Here is a 16,985-nt window from a genome sequence, read left to right on the forward strand (position 1 = left end):
CCGCGTTTCAGCCACCAGCCCTTTAAAGTTCGAAACCCTAACGCCACAGTTCCTGCGACACAGACTCTCACACCCCACCCGCATGGATGAGGGAGGACGCTGCCGGCTGCGCGCTGGCTCCCGCGTGTGTCGGGTTTTGGGGGTGGGTCGCTTCATCGCTGCTCCATCAGGTTCCCATTTTCCTCCTCCTGCGGACGGCGCTGCTGTAGCCCACATCCCCTCGCAGCCGTGCTGCCAGCCCACGGCGGGGTGGCTCTGCCGGGCACCGAGCCCCCGGGGCTGGGAACCTGCCAGCCCCACCGGAGGACGGACACCTCGCCGCCTCTCCGCCTGCGTCACGGACACCCGTGACAAGCGGGTCCGCGCGCGGGCCAGCACCGCCCTTTCCTGCGGGGCACCCCGCGCGCGTCGGCCTCGCTGGCGGGCGGGAGCCCCGCAGGGCCTGCGAGAGCTCCCCCCGCGTGTGGGAGAGCCCCGCCCGCGGGCGCGTCACAGCTGCCCGTGGGGCCGCACGAACCTCCCCGCCTCCTCTCCCCTCCCCACACACGCACCTGCGCGCGCAGGGCGCCTCCCAGCGGGCGCACAGCGGGCGGGGATTTGCCGGTCCGCCGGCCGCCAGGGGGCGTGGCCGCGGCGGGCCGAGGCGGCGGTGGCGGCGCGGGCTCCCCTCTCCTCCCTTCTTCTCTCCTCTCCTCTCCTCTCCTCTCTTCTCCTCCCCGGGCCGGCGGTTCTGACGCGCGGCGGGGCGGGGTGGGGCGGGGCCGGCCGAGGCGGCGGCGGCGGAGGCCGGAAGCGGGCGGGAGGGCGGCGCGGCGATGGAGGCGCCTTCGGTGCCGGCCGCCTCGACGTCGGGCGCGGCGGGGCGCGGGCCCATCAAGGGCATCCTGAAGAAGGGCGGCGGCAAGCTGTCGGGGGGGGGAGCGGCCCCCGGGGCGCGGCGGGCCAGCCCGGCCCGCGACGAGGACGAGCACGGGTGAGGGCCGCGCCGACCCCTGCCGGGGCCCCGGTGGTAGTGGTGGTGGTGGTAGTGGTGGTGGTGGTAAGGCGGCGGCGGGTCTCAGCTGGGCCTCGCCGCCGGCCCCGCTCGTCCGGGGCCTCCGCGGAGCGGGGTCTGCCCGGCGGCGTCCCCAGCTGGGGGTTCGTGGGCTGTCCCGTGTTTTGGGGGTGATGTGCAGCGGGGCACGCGGGTCGCGCCCGTGTGCTTGCCGCGCCGTGGCGGCCGCGGAGCACGGTTCCCCCCGTCGGTGGCGGTCAGGCAGCGGAAGCAGCCGGCTGAGGCAGGAGCGCTGCTCGGGGCAGGGTGGTCTGTGCGAGGGAAGGGGCTGGCGGGGCTGTGGCCCTGGGGGGAGAACGCGAGGGCTGCCCGAATGGGGAGAACCGAGGAACTGTAGTCGTGACTCTTCCCAGGCGTGCAGTGTGGCACCTGGAGGAGCTGATGTGATTCTTTGCTGTTTAGGTAGTACTAGCAGAAGCAGTATTCGCCTTAAATGCTCGTTCGGAAAGACGAACAGAAGGGTTTTACAGTAGCTGCGAGGACAGTTTACAGTTTGGGAAATGCACTTTGCCATGGGACACTTAGTCGCAGCCTTCTCAAAGGTAGCTTATTTCTCTGTAACCAGAAGCGTGTCCTTGGGGAGAGGACCTCTTCTGGGTTGGAAACACAAGTAAGATGTATTCTTGCTTGTGCAAGATTCATCTGTGAAGACCTCACGCCTGAGAATATGCACTGGCCATGTGGTTTCTGTTTTGAATGACAAGAAAATCTTGGTTTCATTGTAACATGATGAGTTAGTCCAAATATGCAAGAAGTGGTCGTTAGCCAGCCAGCAGCTGTCCCTGACCAGTAAGAATTCTTGCGCTTTTCCTGATGTTAGTTAGCACCCAGTACGTGCTGCCTAACGTTGCTCTGAGAGTCTATCACGTTACAATGACCAGGGTTTGACCTGAACTCTATGTTTATGAAATAGCTTTTGACTGTTCTTTTCATTTGGGACCTCGCTCAATATTGCAAGGAGAGAAGTAATGATAAAATAAAATAGACATGCAATTATTTTTTTGTATTGTAATATTTCTTTCCTCTTTGCCTAGTTAAGTCATGAATATAGTCTAAAGTCAGCAAGGTAAGACTGAAATTTTTTGGCTTGCTGTGTTGCCTGTGTTAGCTGCTCCTGCTTTCCAGGAAGAAATTATTGCAACTGAAGAAATGAGATGATGTTTTTGAAGGGGGTGAATGTAAGTAGCCATATGCTACACAAATGTTGTGATTTTTCCCTGTTCTTTAGTTTTAATATAATGTAGCACAAGGTCTTTACTACCACACCAGTCTTAAAGTAAAACTGGCTATTGGTAGCCTCTATTTTATTTTCTGCAGTCTCTTATGTACCATCTTGAAGAAACTGATGAATTGAGTATATGGTGTATTGGTTATAGTACACAGTAATTTCTTGCGGAGCAGTTAAGTGGGCAGGAGTCCAGCTTCTGTTTCCTGTTTACCAATGTGAATCAATAAAGTCAATTAGATTAATTCTGAAATTGCCTTGCAAGTTAAAGGATATTGGCTGCATTAGAAGATTTCCTGGAAAGATCAGTATAGGGTATTTAAAGCTGGTTTATGTGCAGGTATTGTTTGTGGTTGGCAGCACTTCATTAAATCAGTGTTATTTCTGACTTCAGCAAAATAATTTTGTACTTAAAAGAATGATAAATAGTATAGCTGTGATTTTCTTTGAAGATTAAAAATTAGTTTATAAATTCAGGTATCTGCTTTCTTCATGTGCCTCTTAGCAGCAGCCTCCCTGCTTATTTCTAATATTGAAATTCAGGTCTGAATACCTTTAAAATAGCTGCAGATGAAAGAGCTCATTGTGTGAGCTGTCATCTTTCAAAGCACCACGTTCAGTAGAACTCTCGTGTATTTGCATCATTATTGACCTTGCACTGTTGTCAGTGATGGTAAAATTATTTGGAAAACTTCCTCATTGAAAATATGATGCAAGAGGGAAGTTTCTGAAATTGGCACACCACTGGAACTGGATCCTGAGAGCTGAGATCACAGTTTAATGGTAGACACGTTCTTGGCATTCCTGGTATACGGTATTTTTTGCCTTAAGGCTCCTGTAAGAGTCCCCGAGTGAGTTGATCTGATATTTTACAAAATAACTAAGTAACTCTGTGCACCTGTGTGCAAGCTCCTGTGTCAGAACAGGCAAGAGAAGAGTCTGCTATGGTAGGAGCAAGTGAGGTGTGAGGGTGTTCCTTTCAGTAATACTGCTGCAGAAACTTCTTGCCTGTCAAGGTGTGGTGTCAAAATAAATTATTATATATGTTTAAAGAAGTGAAAGAATACAACTGAGCATTTCCGAGTTTTTTTTCAAATCTGATTTTCCTAAGGAAGATTAGATTTCCTGTTTCTATGTCTGAGGGGTGTCAGGAAGCATTTTTCTGTGATGGTCCTAAGCTCCATCATTCACCTTACGCTGCTCAGGCATGCCTAAGCATGCTAAATTGGAGACGGTCAAAGGAAGTGTGGGTTTTTAGAGCACTTAGTCACTCTCCTGTGATGGCTTTTTACATGGAGAGGTGAAATGACGTGTTTGTCTGTTTGCCACTAATGATAATTTTTTTCCTTAGCTAAATTCTAAATTGTGCTTTGGGAGGTGTTCCACAGCCAAGGCTTTTAGTGTTGGAATATGAGTTTAAAGAAATGAGTGTGAAAAACTAAACCACTAAAAGCTTCCTCAATTTTCTATTTATAACTTACTGAATTGCTAGTTGTAGGTTGTCTAACTTCAAGAGCAGTGTATGCCAAAAAGGTTCTTATAAGGTTGCCAATATTATTATTGGGTATTGAGTTGTGAGCCCAGGCAATAAACGTTGATGCACTCTGGGCAAGTGTGGTGAACACAAAGCATGTGATAGGAGTTTCTCCCATCTGTTACATTTCCCCTTCAACTAAGCTCTGTCTATTTGCAGGGGCTGCGTACCATTGTCCAACTGCTATGGCTAGTAAAAATTCTCATGCGCTCACTATGTAACCATACGATCATCTTATGTTAGTCATAGGTGAACTTTAAGCAGGTGTTTAGCTGATGTTTAACTGGTGATTTTTTTGACTCCTAAATAGATAGGTTTGAATAACTGCCATTCCTAGACTAGAGCTCTTGCTTTGTCATCATGAAGCTCATGACTCTCCACCCTGCCAGAGCAGGCAGTCTGACTCACGTGTTGTCTGCTTAGGTTGCAATCCTTGTGTTACAGTTCCAACAAAATGATTAAATAGATCTGAAGCCTCAAACATGAGAGTTTGGCATCGGTTACTATATGCTAAGGCGATTAAGCTCACTTAATTTGTATTCATTTCTGGAGTATAAGTCTGTGGCATGTAGGATTCTGCATCAACTCCTACATCTGTTTGGTTTTTTTTTTTATCCCTTTAGGGTTTTTTTCCCATTGTATTATATACAGTGCTCTCTGTAAATGTAAAATTTAGTTTGTGCTTGGAATTTTGCTTTATAGGTTTTGTTTTACTTCTGCTCAAGAGCAGTTGCATTATTGAGATTGAATAAGTTTTTCAAATTTGTTATTGGAAGGGACTGTGTTTAAATAAGAGTAGTTACATTAAAGTCTTCCAGCCAACTACCCCCCTCAAACTCCCCCCTGCTCCCAAACAAAAAGAAACAACAAAGCTCTGTAACATTTGCTTCCTTAAATAGTAATTTGCAACAGGAATATGTTAATGCATAAGGTAATATTAAATAATGGAATTATTTTACTATTGTGAAGTTAAATTTCTTGGTTTAGTTGAAGGGAAAGACCACCTCGTATGAAGCTTGCAATACCCTTTATAGAGAAAATGTGGAACCTTGTAGTTTCTGTTGGTTAAACATTTCTGTGGCTTTTAGATCGGTGGAGGGGTGACTCTTCCTCTGGCCACAAGGCAACTGCTTTCCCTGTGGCTTATATATTTTGTCAGTCTGGGTAGGATTTTGTTTCTGCAAATATACATAAAATGGTACATTATCTGATTGATTGAGGAAGTTCTAAATAATGTAACATCACTGGTGCCTGTCTGTAAAATGTGAAACTTCCTCAGCTTAATTACAGCAGTGAATCGGTTCTGGTTTATGATTCCAATTTAGGATTACAAAAGCAGTATTAATACCCAGCTTGCTCAGTGCTGTTTATTTTACTGCAGGAAGTTATTTGTTTGTTGGTATTGTTTATGTAACAGTTTCGCCAATAATCATAGCAGCTCACTGAGCAGAGGTGAGGTGGAAGTTATGTGGTTTTGTTGAAGTGTTGTGGGTTGTAATAAGAGGAAGAATGATTTTACAGTAACTTGTAACAAAAGTGGACAGTTAATGGGACAGTGATTTGAACAAGACTGGTAGTCTCTTGAGAAAAACATATGTATGTACATGAATAAGAATACAGTTATAGATCACTGAGTTTATTTAGCTATGGTGAATTGTTAGGGAAATTAAATTGCACTGATAATTTGTCATGACTTCACTAAAGTATGTATAGAACAGTATTTATTTAATAGCCATACTTCGAACATGCCTGTGTGTCATAACAATATTTTTTGTGCTTAGTATGCAGCAGAGGTCAAAAGATGTTCTAAACATTCCTTCTGTGGCCAAACAGAACTAACTGGTTTTAGAATATAAGAAAATTTAACTTTGTTTTCTTATTTCAGTAAAAAATCCCAGAAGTGGGATGAAATGAACATCATAGCTACATACCACCCAGCAGGCAAAGATTATGGCTTGATGAAAATAGATGAGCCAAGTACTCCTTATCACAGGTAGGCTTGCTGAACTGCTGTCCTAAATGATGCCAGGTGACATAGTAGTTTTACAGCAAAATTGTCTTTGTGGATGATGTAGTGTTTACTATAGCTGATTGCCTGACAGACTGTGCAGACCTGCTGGATATATGCAACATATTCAGATTTACAAAGCTTCTAAATAAAAGCTTATAGCTATCAAGGAGAACTGTCAAAAAGGACAAAGTCAATTTTTAGAAGGTTTATGTCTAGCAGGTTTTAGGCTTTAGGCTTTGAATGGAATAAATAAGTCAGACTTGTATTGATTTTGGTTTTTTTCAGTTAACATCTATGTACTAGAATATAAAGTTGTCATATCAATATTTAAATTAGATTTGGAAAGTTTTTAAGGTGTTAAAGGAGTCTTTTAATTGAGTGTTGTAATGTTTTGACTGTTTTATCAAGCAATTTTTAAGCAGCAAATTATTGATAAAGGCTACTTTTTGTTTGCTCTCCAAGCATGGTAGGAGAAGATGATGAGGATGCAGTGAGTGATTCAGAATCAAATGAGCCCTTAAAAGCAGATGTCTTGAGTAAAAAGTAAGTATTGTCATAGAAAATTGACTAAATGTTAAGATAATTTGCTCTTTCCTGGAGTAGTTTTTCTTTATGGAAAGGTGTTGCTGGTTTCTCTAGAAGTCAGACTTTTGCTATTTTCAAATTAATTCGTTTTCAGTGTTTGATAGGGCCACTGGTACTTAAAACCTCTTGCAGGTTGTTACTACACATAAATATGGCAAAAAATAATGAACAAAGCAGTTTGTATGAGTGTTCTGAAATTTAATGTATTTTAAACAGTGAAAAACTTGCTGTTTCAGCATTTTGTATTGCATGATTTATGTAGACTGGCAGCTGCAGCTGAAGGTAAAGGACCCAAGATCATAGCAAAGCAAGAGGAAAGCAGTGAGGAGGAGGAAGAGGATGAAGAATTAACACCTGAAGAACGAGGTAGGCATAAATTGTTTTCTTTGTTTTGTTGTTTTTCCTACAAATGGTTTCAGATTTTCAGAAGAAATATTTGGGAAGAAGAAGTACTATCAGAAAAATGTTGTGATTTGAAAATGGAGATAAATAGTCTTTGAAGGGTAAGTAAAAGATTGAACAAATACACTGTTTGTTTCTGATCAGGACTGTTTGGTCTGGGATCTACATATAAACAGGAATTTGCTGTTACTGGCTGCCTGCTTGTATACAAGCCTAAGGTGTGGGAATTCCTCTTAAGAAACCTAGACTTCTCAAATAAGAAGCTCTTCCAGTTTTGGCGTGAGGGCATAGTTCTTAATCTGAACATATTTCAGGTAGACTTAACAATTCAATGAGTACCACTGCAGTCAAGATGCTACTAATTTCTTGCAGACCTACAGATGATATTTCTGTTGTTTTCAAAGCAACTGGTAGATGGATCCAGCAGGAAATCTACATTTATTCCAAAGCAAATTGCATCTTCAACAGAGATATTGTTTTGTGTTAGCTTGGGCTAGAACATTTTGAGGAAACAGTCAAACAACAATACTTCTAAGGTTTCAGGCTTGCATTATCTAGCTGTTCCTTCTCATCTTTCCTGGCCTCAGCTTTGAGCATCTAGCCTTACTATTCTAAAGGAAGAAAAAAAACAGCATTGGGGCTACCAATAAGAAAAGTTTAATTATAATGCGTTACTACTAGACCTACTAGCATTTAATATGTTGAGCAAAGTTAGGCCTCAGGCTGTGGGGAAAGTGGAAAATATTTTCTTCTACATGTGGTAAATATATCTCTTATAACAGGCCTTTGGTAGTTAGCCAGGAGTCAAGTCAGACATCTGCAAAAGTTCATCTTCTATCCCACCAGTACATCTCAATTTGTCCTTAAGTTTACTTAGAAACAAGGCTTGCGAAACTTTGGAATTTTGTATGCTGTTACTAGATGCTGCTCTTGGTTCAGACTTGCTCTTACTTGCAGACAGGTTCTTTTAAAAGTGCTTCAGCCATTCCAGTCCATTAATTACTAGCCTTTTTGTAAGTCAGGCTCATTTAAAAGAACTCTCTGCTGCTTGAAAATTCAGTGATTGCTTGATCATATAATCAATGCACTTTCAATAGTAGGAATAAATTTGACATAGGATGCAGTTAGTGCCTCTCTGAAGAGGAAATAAGTTGATTTTTTTTTTAAAAAAAAGAGAAGAAAGAAATATTCGCATTTGTTTGTCCACAGAGAAAAAGAAACAGTTTGAAATGAAGAGAAAAATGCACTACAATGAAGGACGAAACATCAAACTGGCAAGACAGCTCATTGCAAAGGAACTACATGGTGAAGAAGAGGATGATGAGGATGAGGATGAAGAGATGCATGATGCTGCAGATGTAGAAACAATGAATACAGAAGCTACTGAACATGGTGAGCTGCTGATTAATCAAAAAGCATGTTTGAGTGCTGGTGGTCCGTTCAGCTGTTGGGGAATGAGTACACTCAAGTATGAGAATAAATAGAAAGGGCACAGTATGTATGTAATGCTCAATGTGCAATACTGCATGCTGTGTTGATAGGTTGCTTTGTAGCATGGTACCAAAACCATCAGTATTGCTAAGTAGCATGTGGGCTTTTGTTTGTTGCGACATAACGGAAAAGCAAACACCTCTGCTTCATACTGTTTCCCCAGCATAACTGACTCTTGGTAGTGAAGTTGCCAGCATCCTTTTTAAAGGAAGAGTTGTCCTGTACAGAACACTTAAAGCTGTGGCCACATGGGAGAGCCTGGCCTTATGTTGTGGTTCAGTTCCCGTTCTGCTCCCAAACTATCATGTAGCCAGCAATGGGAAACTAGCATGCGTGCTTCCTCCCTGTTGAGAGGAGTGCATCTAACTTCTGAAGTAAGAACTTCTGCCTTTCTTACTGTAAGGTAGAACTGCTGTTAGGACTTCAGTAGGCGCTTGTCCTTAAGCAGTAATGTTCATTTCTATAGTATGGGATAAGATCCTCAGCTTTGCTTTTAGTGCAGCTACTGGAAGAAAGTCTGGGACTTTTAGCTGGGAGCTGTTTCTGGAACCTGCTTCAGGGCTGTATTTTGATAGAAAACTCGTAAAACTATAGAGGCTGACACCTTCTCTTTCATCTTTAAGCTTCTTTCTGGGTGAAAAGGGTAGACTGTACAATAAAAGTCTTTGGTTTTTGTGGTGGCCTTCTGGTGAATAACTACAGCTGTTCACTACCCACCTCTGTGTGTAACAGTGCTTCAAACAAGTTTTTGGCATTAAAAAAATTGACATTTGTTGCTTATGAGACTAGTGGCAATGAAGTCTAAGCCACCTTCATCTGTTGCTTGGCAAAACTATGAAATGTTAGCACAGTCTGCAGACTTGGGAAGATGCTGCATGGGTTTAACTTGGTTCACATTTGCTTTTCACAACCATGTGAACTAGAAACTCTTCTAAAATTAGTTTAAATTCCACACAATAAAAAGGTGATTTGCAAAGTTGTGTGTTTTTAAGTTCTGTGGATTGCACACTTTAGTCCCATTATCTATTACAGGAGGACTAATGCCTTCATAATTGCTCCAAAAGGGTCATTTGGTATGTGTCTGAGACCCATTGATGGACTGACTTTATCCAGTAACTTAACATACGCCTTATAATGGCTATTTACTAGAACTTCACTCTCCAGGGGAAAGGAGTGCTCCAATAGGCAACCTTATGACCTTTCTCCATGGCTTGAAGCTGCCATCTCTCTGCACTCTGCTGTAAAACAGAGGCAACTCCGCTCCCCAGCTGCATTCGCCAGTGGAAAGAAGGCACACCTTTGCAGCATTTTTCCATCTCTATTGTTGAAGTCCATTCCACCTTGCCTCATAACCAGCTTCAGAGCCACAACTGGTAATTATCAATTTTGGACTGCTCATGGCCAATAGATTCCATAAACGTAACTGTTTGCCAGTTTATCAACCCATTAACTAACTGGTTCACCTCCACACCATGGCATATAGAAATACTTTCCATTAACTTGATGTAGTTCTCAAGTCTTCACTTTTGTTTTGTATCATTCTGCTTAAACCTTGATATTTCATTATCTCCTAATCTCTGTATCAACTATCATAGCTTTTGGTCTGTGTACGTGATCAATTTTTCTGAGGTTAAGTACTGGTCTCACTTTTGTAGCAGCTGGTGACTTGAATGCCCTCAGACTGATCATGTGTGATTCTTTGTGGCAGGGTTGGTCAAAGGACAATGGAATATGGACAAAACAAATAATAAACCTCTCTGTCTTCTGCCACTGCCTGTGTTTTAAGAAATTCCTATGCTGAGGTGATAAATGTTCAGCAACAAAGCTGTGTTAAAGTAATGTCAAAGTTTTACTGAAGTAACTTTTTTGAGAGGACAACTCTTTATCACACTCTCATCTGTATTCTGAGGGCACAGAAGAATCTCCTTATTCATAAATGTTGATTAAACAGATATTAGGGCTACAGAACGTTTCTTAAATAGCTAGTTTTAACAGTAGCTACTTGGGTTTTTTGCTAGTTTGCTTTGGGCCATGCCATGCTTTTGGTCATATTAAGAAATTGCGTATTTAAAACAGTATTTTAATTTGGTTGTTTCCTTCATGGAAGTGGATTAAAATGCTATTAATATTCTTGTTCCTGAGGTTCCCCTGTTAGGACTGTAAGCGTGTGGAAAGATTTTTTCATCTGGATAGCTTTTGAAGAGCTCTTTGACTTCACATCATTGTATTTTAAAGTGCTTTTTTTATAGAGCAGAAAAGGAGGGTTTTTACTCAGCGTATTGGGTGATGCAGGAGCTGATTTTTGTGATGGCTTATTTTGGCTTCACTCCGTTAAACTGACTAACAGCTCTGACACTTGCCTTTAACTGCAAAGGAAATGTCTGTCTTTTTCTGCATGTTGTATTGTAGATACATTTTGATAGTTTCTTCCATTTGACTTCAGTTCTTCTGAAGTTACCGAGATCATCTGGTGATGTTGCTACCACTCACCTACTATGTCTGAGACTGTAAATCTACCTAAGTGAGAGCAGTGTCTTTTTATTCCAGTGGAATAACATGATTTCTATAGTACTGATGATCATTCCAGGTAAAGATGTGACATAAGAGGTATTTCTTAGTGGTCTGTTGTGACTCTAGGGCTCCACTGGCTCCTGGATTGTTTTACAGGCAATTTGAGACCCTCTTCTCACTTGGAATTTTATTTGTCTGTGAAGATCCCTTAAAGGTTCTGTCCTTCTCTTACCTGATGTTCCTTTCTACCCTCTAATCCTGTCTGTTTTGTATTTGAGTAAAACTAACAGTATTCTTCTAATCCCTACATTCCCCTTTTGAAGAAGGGACTAAAGACTTAGGACAGCTTTTTAAGCAAGTTTGTCAGATACCACCAGGTCTGCTAATGAATTGCGCTTCTTGGTTACAGACTGAGATTTCTTGCTGATTGAAATGAAGATGGCCAGTCCAGTCAGTAATGGTGAGAACTGTTTGTATGTTTTTGCCCGTGTCTTCATCGTGGGCTAACGAGTGTTTTAAATGGATAGGCGATTCTTTGCTTGCCTCAAGTAGCTGTACCTTTATCCCATGCACATGGATTCTAGCAGCCAAGCCTTTTGGTCGAAGAGAAAGTTAAAGTTGTTATAGACTGCATTAGGATCACTTGCTTTAGCGTTTCAGCTTCTCTTGATTTTTCTCTGGCTACTCCTTATTTATGACTCCACAAACGACATAAATAGACTTTGCCAGCAAAAGTGACCTTTGTTCCTTTCCATAAACGCTTTTCTTTTAGAAATTCTCTTTGAAATCACTGATGGAGAGATTCCTGATGTAGGTAGCTTTAAGCGTGATGATTTCAGCGCAGACCTGTTTTTACTTCTGCTACACAAAAGTATCAGCTACAGTGGTGTGATCTACAGCAGTTCAATTGACAAGCAGCAAAACTATTGTTCTCTCTTTTATGGTTCATTTAGCATTCATTGCTATGATAACTGCTCATCAGTTTAGCTGTCATCTGACTGGGTGTGCCCTTTTGGCCTTTGGTAGACACAGATTACGTTGTGTTTTCTTAACCACGGTGAGCATCACCCTAAAGATGATTTAAGTGAGAAGGCTGGGAGCATACACAAATTGGTTATGCTTGTTAGCTATGCTATTCACTTGTTATACTGCGCTTGTTACCAAGTCTAACTCATGCCTGAGCCTAACTGGCCTTTTTTAAAGATTATTATCATCTGGACGTGGTTTGATTTGACCTTTGCTTTATGCCACTGAATATAAATATATATAGTGGGCTTTTTCTTATGAAAAGCACTGATGAGAGAGAGCTTTTTCTGATTTGTTGCTGTTCATTGGCTCAAAACCATGAGTTTAATGACTTCCTGAAAAACACAACAGACTGTGCTCCTTCATTTATAAGCTTGTTTTATTTTAAAGTGTCTCATCTGGAAATGAGATTTGACCGAAAAGTACTATGCTTGCTTGTGTTTCAGGAACCTTATATGTTAGTTCTGCAAATTGATCTCTCTCAACTCCTCGGTTAAATCCTCCCAGTTCCAGGGGTGGTGAGCATTGAGTGCTTGGTATGCTGAACAATGGTGCTAGCCATTTCTTCAGAACATGAAGGTGAAATAACCGTTTTAGAAGTTTCCACACTCTCAAGCTAAAAGCTTGTGCATTGCTAAGATGGGTTGGCAAACATTACCTTTGGAGAAGCAAAGATGATTTCAGGAGGATATTTGTGTGCGTTTTGAAAATATTCAATGAGTGTGAAGAATTACCTATTTTTTGTAATCTTTCTTATGCAGCACATGCTACTCGTGACCAGCTGGAAAGTAGAGCACACAGCATAGAAGAAATCTGTCCAGAACTGTAACTGCTTGTCAAAGTCACAAATATAAACATCGCTTCATGATTTTTGCAATTAAGGCTCTTAAATATTGAGAAGCATATCAGTTACAATGTTGTATTGCCAAGAATGTTAATTTTAGACTTGTCCATTAGGCAGAAAAAACTGTCTAATTGATTTATTCTTGTGCCTAGTATTTCATGGAGAATACTGCTTCATAATCTGTTCAACCAGAATGGCATTCCCTGTATGTATAACACTTATTATCTTGCATAATATACTGTTACTCTTCATGCTTCAAAACAGACGGTATCTTTTGGTTTTTCACTATTTATTTGACAGTGTTCTAGGTCTGGTATCTGTTATGGAAAGGTTTGGGATTTAAGAGCCAAACGGTACAGCATATATCAGATTGACATGCAAGCTATTTATCAGATGTGTTGAGCAGTTTAAAAAGGGATTATTTAAGTCTTACAACTTATTTGTAAAGTGTTGACCTGTTAATCTAGATTTCAGTACGTTATTACCTGTACTTCCCCAGTCTTTAGAAGAGCTGTATTATTTTTTGAGTGGTGTTCAGAATCAGTTGTTAGTTGACTAAGGCAATACTAACATCTGGTGGAGGGAATGTTTTTACACTGGAAATGTGTTAACTTGAACTTTGCATTTAACTGTCATTATCTCTTCCATCGGGACTGGATGTTTTGTGGAGCTCTCTTTTGACTTATGAGAACATGGAAGTTCCCTCCAACTTTTCTCTTAAAACCACATCCACTGTCACTCTTCCAGCTCTTGTTTCAAACTTTTGGTCCTTTCCAGTTGCATGAAGAGTGCTTGTGCTACTAGTACTTGAGGAAAAATGCCCAACCATGAGCAAATCCACATCAGGACTGTGAAGATGAGCTGAGTTTAGGCTCTGGCTGTTCTTTATGTAAAGATAACTGCTGATGATCTCCTACTCATTTGGGGTTGGCAACCTGCGTACTGAAAACCACTGGTCTAGATCTTGCTGTACCCATTGCAACTTACAGCAGCTGCTTTTGTAAAATGAAGGCTGTTTGGAAGAATAGAAGGGAAACTGCCTAATTCAAATACTTGTTTACAGTGTGGTTGTACAGCCCCTGTAAAGAGGGATTCTGAATCTCCAAATTGCTGTAAACAACTTCCCATTTGGTGGAATTTGACTGGTGAATGTTCCAGTATTCAGAGTAGTTCCTGGGTTTTATTACACAAATGAAGTATACACTTAAGCTTTAGTTTGGTTATGGAATACAGTCTATATCATAATTTTGATCTGAATTTGATATGTTGCAAAAATCCATATAATTATATGGATCTATTTTAAAATGTCTTTTTGTCCACTGTATATGTGAAGTTTGAATAAAGGAATGAAAGTTATTTTACAGTTATATGCATTCTGAATTGTGAGCTTTCATGAAATCCCAGAGAGACCGAGAGTGAATAAAGCAATAAGATGCTGTCCTTTGAGAGATTTATACAGAAATAATTCATTAGAATGGATGCATCGCCAAAGATACCTGTGACTTGTGCTAATTGGGTGTTGTAGTGTGCCTTTCCCAACTATCTCTTCCCTTTAGTAGGTAATGGGGTTGTCAGTTGTGGGATATTTAGTCTTCTAAGGGCCTGAATCAAGTTTAATAGCATCTTTTCACAAGAAAGAGTTGAACTCTTCATTCAGTCCAGTGTGGTGATGCTAATTTTTCAATACGGAGAATGCTATTTCTTCCTGTATCAAACATGGTCATTTATGTAGAATAAACAGGGACAAAGAGTAAGCATTTAGATACTTCTGACTCCTGAAGTCACTTACCGTAGCTTTAAATTTGGCTCCCAAGAATAGGACATCAAAACTTAAAGTTTGCACCCTTTATATACCAGCTTGCAGTGTTCAGACTGTTGGAAGGTCTGCACCAACCTGTATTTCAAAGTGACCAGCTAGCTGACAGCCTGGTCTGCCCCAGCTAGGGCAGTTAGGTCCTATTGAGAGAGTGGCAGCACTCAGCAATCAGACTGGAGCACAAATGGGTCAAGATTTGACCAATGTGTATGGGTAATGCAGATGTCTTCTGCAATGCTGTAAAACAGATTACTTGCACTTTGTGATGAGTACAAGTGGGTACTTTGTACCCGCAACTGAGGCAGAATCCATCAGAAGCAGCTCTTATATGAGCTACTACTGTCCTGCCTTACTTCCCCCCGCCCTCCCTGCCACATTCTGTGTCCAAGACCTCATTTGCATTTTGGTGCTCAGCAGGGGTATTTTGTATCCTACAATGCCTGCAAAGCATTTTGTTTAACAAGCAAAAAAACCCTTTGCTAACTTCCAGTAAAGACCTTCCCTGTAATGGCTCCCACAATCCTGGATGAAATGGGTATGTAATTTTGAGGGAGATACGGTATATGTAGATCCATGAAGATGGTTTTAAATGAACCTCAGAATGTACAGTAGGTCCCTTCATTAGTTGGATGATTTTGAGCTCTCTGGGCGATCCCACCTTTTCCGTGCCACCAACCTCCCAAGTTTCAGTTAGATGCCATTTTGGAACTTGTACTCCTTTTAGTTATGGGTTTTATTAAAGGCTTTGTTCTGCTCTTCATTCTCTTCAGTGCTAGCAAAAATTCTGTTCGTGCTGCTTTGTCTCGCTCACTTGGGGTGCAACCTGATGTACCTGATGTACCTGATGCTGCTTTTAACTGAAAGGCTGGTTTACTTGATTTTATCGAGGCTTACACCTTCTTGCATTTTAAAAGCTAAAATAGGCAAGCTGACTTTGCAGTAACTACAGATACTCTGTATGGGTTTTTTTACAAAGGGATGTCCGCTTTCCTTCTATTCTGGAATAGCAATTATAGTTCCCTGCTGAATGGGGACAAGAGAAGAAATGCCTTTTCTCTTTTTACATTTGATGGGGACTTAGCTTGCATGCATGTCTTAATCATGAGGTGCATATGGTAAACGGTCATTCGTACAGTAAAAAGTGGTGTAAAGAGAAGACAAAAGACATGCAGCCCTTACTAATGTGGACATTGAGCTCCACAGCATCATCATTGTGAAGCTTCTTGCACAGGTTTAAGTCCTCAAACTGCACCCTGTTTAGAGAAAATATTTTCAATATGCTTCCAAAAGGAAGATCACTTGCAAATAAGAGCCTTAACTCTTTCTTCATAAAGTTTTTTTCTGTTCTTAAAGTTTCTTTCACACAGAGTTGTATGTAGTTCATGGAAACAGCAAATATCTTTTTCCACAGCTTGCTCTCTCATGTTAAACTTGTGTATCTTACCAGAACTCTTTGTTTCTGTAACATGCTTTTTGTGGTGTTTATTATGATACCACCTCACAAATGTAATGATTCTGTTTGAAACCAGTGTTAAGTGTCACAACATAAATAAAACCAATGTTTTCATTAGTGCCGTCTGGCACTAATACTAGATGTATTGGTTTGACTTCTTGGAGCTTTTTAGAAGAAACTGGCAGATATTGTAAGGTTTGCAGGTGTGTTCATAGATGAATACTTTATCCAATATTGCAGTTTCCTCATCGTTGCAAACAAGGAAGTACTCTATAGCATAACTTTGATATACATCAGTTTGTATACACCTTCACGTTTTGTGGTGGCTTGGCTACCTAGATGTGAGGGCAGGTATGCGAACCTGAATCATGAATTTGAGACAGCAGCACACCAGAAAAGGTTGCATTTTTCAAGGTAGTTTTCTTTGCATGTTGTAGGATTAAAGCAAGACTGGTCTGTCTCTTCACGGTCACCATTGAGTAATCACTCATTAGCATTGTGTAATGGAAAATGCTTAACACCAACTAATTCTTAGGAAGTAAAACTGTATTCCAAAAAAAAGATCTGGGCTTTCTTTTTCAGTTGCACACTGTACTTGAAAAGTGGATTTCACCACATAAACAAAGCCTAAGTGATACAAAAATATCTTAACTTGATGTTTTTTCTACATGGGTGTGATGGATGCACCTGACTCCTTAACCAAACTAGTGGTAGTTTGGTTAGTTTTGGTGAGGAACAGACAGTTCACAAAAATATACAATTGTTGCATCTGTGTAACTTGTAGTTTGGATCTGACATTTCACCAGTCTTAAAAAAACCCCCAGCCTCCCCCTCCCCCCCAAAACCTAAACCACTACTGACTGAACCAAAAAGCTTCCCTTCTGCGAAAGGACACCTTAACCAAGGGAGGGACAGTTCAGGGTACAGCAGGCATTCAGCTTCTTGGAAAGAAGTCTTATGTTCCCATCCATCCTTCCATGTTGACTGTTTATTCTTGTGAGACCAAAAAGAAGTCAGCGAGAGAGGGTAGGAT

The 16,985-nt window shown here is 41.4% G+C and overlaps 1 protein-coding gene across 3 annotated transcripts; it reads left to right on the forward strand.

The window, feature by feature from the left end:
• The first annotated feature begins 783 nt into the window (after nt 1–783).
• PPP1R2 (protein phosphatase 1 regulatory inhibitor subunit 2) lies at nt 784–16,093 on the forward strand. 3 transcript variants are annotated; one of them, XR_007506320.1, is made up of 8 exons: nt 784–973; nt 5,699–5,806; nt 6,287–6,367; nt 6,672–6,775; nt 8,021–8,203; nt 9,467–9,675; nt 11,223–11,273; nt 12,601–16,093. XR_007506320.1 is itself a non-coding variant. In XM_049802565.1 (7 exons), the coding sequence occupies exons 1-6, from the start codon at nt 816–818 to the stop codon at nt 11,225–11,227; spliced, it is 639 nt and encodes a 212-aa protein (XP_049658522.1). In that variant the 5' UTR covers nt 784–815; the 3' UTR covers nt 11,228–11,273; nt 12,601–16,093. The 3 variants fall into 3 exon arrangements, 2 of the variants coding, with proteins under 2 accessions (XP_049658522.1, XP_049658521.1); XM_049802565.1 differs by lacking the exon at nt 9,467–9,675; XM_049802564.1 differs by lacking the exons at nt 9,467–9,675; nt 11,223–11,273.
• The last annotated feature ends 892 nt before the right edge of the window (nt 16,094–16,985 follow it).

Source organism: Accipiter gentilis, chromosome 6 (genome assembly GCF_929443795.1).
Source record: "Accipiter gentilis chromosome 6, bAccGen1.1, whole genome shotgun sequence".
Classification (NCBI taxonomy): domain Eukaryota; kingdom Metazoa; phylum Chordata; class Aves; order Accipitriformes; family Accipitridae; genus Astur; species Astur gentilis.